Here is a 4,643-nt window from a genome sequence, read left to right as displayed (position 1 = left end):
CTGAAAGTATCAAAAGTAAAAGAAAAATGGTCCCTGTGACTGACACATTATTATATATTACATTATTCGAATTTTAACACTGATAACAAAGCAGCATTTTCCTGTTGTTGCGGGTCAAGGTGAAGCTAGTTACTTTATATACAGTTGGGGAGTTTAGTTTAGAGGTTCGCCAACAAGGACCCTGGCTCCCCCAGAGGATGGGAAGTCATGAGATAATTAATGGGGTAGGAAACTATTTAAAAATAAAGTTCTGCTACACACATTCTTTTAAAAAAAACGTTTTTGTGAAATACTGGAGAGTTTTAACCTCGTTGAAAGAGGTGAATAAAACTCTGAGATGTTTAGAGGAGAACGACTGACAACTCATAGACATTACAATACGACAAAATGTTAATCTGATAAAAAAAACAGCAACTATAGCTGTCTGACAAATGAAGTTGAGTAAAAAGTACAATATTTACCACAGAAATGTCGTGGAGTAGAATTTGAAAGTAACATAAAATTGAAAAACTCAAGTAAAGTACAAGCACTTCAAAATTGTACAAAAGTACAGTACTTAACTAAATGTATTTACTTACTTTACACCATTTGTTTGTGTGGCTTTTAGGGCAAATACACAAGCAGGTGTATTGGCTGATGGCACAAGCAGGATATCTTGCAAGGGGCAGCAGGTCTACCAGTTCCTCGGCATCAGTTCTTTTTCCCAGTACACTGTGGTTCCTGATACTTCACTTGCAAAGATAAGACGTGATGCACCGCTGGACAAAGTGTTTCTACTAGGCTGGAGTGTCTCCACTGGTTACGGTGCTGCCGTTAAAACAGGCAAGGTAGGAGGATGCAGACCTGCCGGGCAAATCATTCAAATCACACCTTGAATTCTCATCAACTCTGATCAGGACCTTGTCCTTAGAACAAGAGGAATGCAGATGCAACAAATTATCTAGATTTATTAACAAACAAGACCCTTTAAAAATAATGAGCTTATTATTACAAATTCCATTAAATATCTGAAAACATCTCATTTGTAGTTTGTGTTTGCCATTTTCGTAAGTCGTTTCCCAATGAAATGTTACCATATGTCAGGGCTGTAGTTATTTGTTTTCTCCACTAGATGTCAGTAGATAAAATGAGCATCATATAAGTGTTTTAATTGGTTAAAAAGACAGTCGTGTTTTTTTGCATATTAAAATATTAATACAAAACCAAACAATGAAAGTTTTGTGGAAAGTCGCATAAAGGGAACTTAAGAGATAAGATAAAATACAAATTGTATCCAAAATGATTAGTAGAGCATTCCCTTGAAAACAGCATGTAGAAAATGTTAAAACTTGTTCTGAATATTGAGCAAAAGGACAAATCAATAGTAATGTAAGGGTAAACTCTCGAACACAAAGTGAAACTGTGACTAAAACTAAAATAATGACAACGAATTCTTCATGTGTTCTTCCAAAATACTCCAGTTAATGGAACATTATTGCGAAATGAGTATAAAGGGTAATTTACATTTATACTATTTACAGTTTATTTAACTTTTTAAATCAGTCAAACAATGAATAAAAGCCAAGAAGGCTTGAAAGCCTAAAATCAACCTTACATAAGAATATATACAAATAATATGTGTATAATGGATATTTTAAGAAAAATAAAGTCTAAATGTACCGTATAAATGTTAGCTGTAAATAAGCTTTTGGACGACTGACTTCCTGTTTGCATCCAGGTTAAGGAGGGTTCCTCATGTGCCGTGTTGGGGCTTGGAGCTGTCGGACTGGCCGCCGTCATGGGCTGCCAGATTGCTGGGGCGACAAAGATCATTGGGGTTGACGTCAACCCTGAGAAGTTTGAGAAAGCCAGTTCTTTTGGAGCCACTGACTGTGTCAACCCCAATGCTTATACCAAGCCCATCCAGGAGGTCCTGGTGGAGATGACAGGCGGGGGGGTGGACTACGCTCTGGAGTGTGTTGGAGATCCAGCTGTCATGGTGGGTGTCTCAGTCTTGTTCAAAACTTCATGTCGATGAAAAGTTCTGCAAAAACAAAATGTGGCACAAGTTACAACTACACAAGTTAAAATTGTGCAATTATAAGGCTTTTTAACATCCTAGTTTCATCAAGTGTGTGAATTTGGAAATATATTTGCAAAGGACTATTAATTAAGACAGGTGATGCTTTGTGTTGTCCTAGAGTGCTGCGTTAGAGTCTACAACACATGGCTCGGGCATCTGTGTCATTGCTGGGTGGACGGAGACAGAAGTAATGCAGGTTGAAGTCGAAAAGATCCTGATGGGACGCACCTTGATGGGGACTTATTTTGGAGGTGAAGTTAAACCAAATTACCAGAGCTATTAGTTCATACAAGACAAACAAGTACAAAAAATTACCATCCATAATGCTTCGGTAACAATTTATGGTTATTGGCATGATGGAGAAGTTGAGTGATAAGTGAAAGGTAAAATTCAGTGAGGATCCACCCTAAAATATAAAAACGGTGTAAACATTTTTTTGATTGATGATTATGGCTTCAAGAAATTATTTGTGTTTATTATTGATTAGAATATTGATAGTTATAAGATAGTAAAATGCCTATCATCATAACTTCAAGGTCTATGGTGATGTGTTTAGTCTGGTCAACAGTCCCAAACCAAAAAGTATTCAGTTTACAATTGTATAAACCAGAGAAAAGCAAATTAATTATTAATGACATAAACAGGAAATTGGTCATCAAAATTGTTGTTGACACACCAAACCATTGATGGTTCCAGCTGGAGATCTGATCAAAGTCCGCAATCCACAATCAAATAGAAAAGACTTGTGGTTCAACAGGCATGCAAGGAAAAAATTCACTGAGAAGAGGCAGGTTGCTCATAGTAGCTTCAAACAAACTAGACCAGAATGCAATGCAGCCAGACATGTTACAGCGGCCTTTTTTATAAAGTCTAAATATGTGTGTAACAGTACAGTAAGTATACGCTCACATCTGGAATGTCAAATGTCAAACAGGAAATGATCCAGAAAGTTATGCAGCGACAGTTGATCCACCCGCGCAAAAACACATCACAAACTAACATCTGATATGCACTGCACATTTATAATATCTAAGAATAAATCCAAAGGGGGGCTGCTCCTTTCATTCACTCTGGACAAAAAAACGATTGAGACTACACGAAAAACATGTAGGAAGTGCCTTTCTTTAAGGCTCATTGATGTCCACTTAGGTTTGTTATCCTCTTCTTAAAGGTTGGAACGGTGTGCAGGATATCCCTACACTGGTGGACAACTACATGGACAGCAAGCTGAAGCTGGATGAGTTTATCACCAACCACCTCCCGCTGAATACAATCAATGATGCCTTTGAAACTTTGAAAAGTGGGACCAGGTAAGATCAGATTTATTTGTGGCTGCTAGTTAGTAAGCTATAACTTCCTTACTAGTCTACTGCACAATAATCAGGACAAACCACATCAGAATGGCCTGTTTGATCAAACAGTTTCCTCACACAATGATAATAGCATCCCATAGAACTCCACTACCAACCTACAGTATTTCCCTAAATACACTGAACTAGCAGTGGTTTGTCAAACTGCTGCAGTGGCTATCTTTGCAAAATGCCCTCACTCCTTTTTATATTTCTGCAGTATTCCCACACGTCATGGAATATCTGATATAGAAGTGACATTTATAGTGGGATTAGTGGAAAGTCTTTGAATTTGATTAATTCTTAGGAAGATATCAAGAATTGCACATTTTTCAAGAATGTATGTGTTTTATAAATGTACTGTGTATCATTTATTGTCTCTGTTTACTATGGCTGCAACTATTATTTTCATTGATTAATTTGCAGATTGTCACATTGATTAATCACTTTTAGCCAACTCAAATGTCTTGTTTTGCTCACCCAAAAGTCCAAAACCAAAAGATACTCACTTTTTAGACACCAGCAAATATTCACTGTGAAGAAGCAGATAATGCTGGCTTTTTTATTTCTTTTAAACTGACTCAAACTGATTAATCGGCTGTCAAAACAGTGGATGATTACATTTCTGTTCATCAGCTAATTGATTTATTATCTAATCGTGGCAGTTTTTTATATTATATATTAGGTCTTTGTTCAGATATCATATATATGCATATAACAAATGTCCTTGTGTTTTTTTTCTTAGCATCCGTACACAGATCAGTCTGTGGGAGGAGGAGGCTTAACCTGAAGTGTCTGCCTTGTAAGAGGATGGATTGACATTCAGTGTCATTATAATGATATTTTGCATACAGATCTGCAGTATATTTTCTCAAAGTGCTCAAATTCAAATGTTTCACTTGCTTGACTTTGTAGCAAATTGCCTCATTGGCCACTAGATGGCAGTCTTATGTCATGTAAAAGCTTCTCCTGTTTGTGTCCTTGAATACCTTCTAACTTTATAAAGACATTTTCTATCTGCAAAAGATTCTGTATTTTCATTCAGATTAAGTTCCTATGTTGTTTTTTTTCTTGTTTATCACAGACTTGATCAAAAGGGAGAAACACCACAGAATGTTCAGTGCACTTGTGTAAAACGATACCGAGTGTAATTCATAGATATACACAGCATCTGCAGTAACATCAAGACAAATTCTCTCTGCATCTGTCATACTTGGCAGTGACAGTGATTC

The 4,643-nt window shown here is 36.7% G+C and overlaps 1 protein-coding gene across 1 annotated transcript in view; it reads left to right on the top strand.

Moving 5' to 3' along the window:
* LOC118333701 (alcohol dehydrogenase class-3-like) overlaps positions 1-4,436 on the top strand; it is a 5,810-nt gene extending 1,374 nt beyond the window's left edge. Inside the window, exons 5-9 of the mRNA XM_035669451.1 lie at positions 608-827; positions 1,718-1,978; positions 2,181-2,313; positions 3,234-3,372; positions 4,157-4,436. Of these exons, the coding sequence (XP_035525344.1) occupies positions 608-827; positions 1,718-1,978; positions 2,181-2,313; positions 3,234-3,372; positions 4,157-4,196 (793 nt within the window). The 3' untranslated portion in view covers positions 4,197-4,436. The remainder of the gene's footprint in view (positions 1-607; positions 828-1,717; positions 1,979-2,180; positions 2,314-3,233; positions 3,373-4,156) is intronic.
* Positions 4,437-4,643: the final 207 nt, after the last annotated feature.

This window comes from Morone saxatilis, unplaced genomic scaffold, assembly GCF_004916995.1.
Source record: "Morone saxatilis isolate NCDOM2014 unplaced genomic scaffold, NCSU_SB_2.0 Contig22, whole genome shotgun sequence".
Classification (NCBI taxonomy): domain Eukaryota; kingdom Metazoa; phylum Chordata; class Actinopteri; family Moronidae; genus Morone; species Morone saxatilis.
Note: the sequence above shows the minus strand (reverse complement) of the source record. Positions and strands in the feature narration are given on the sequence as shown.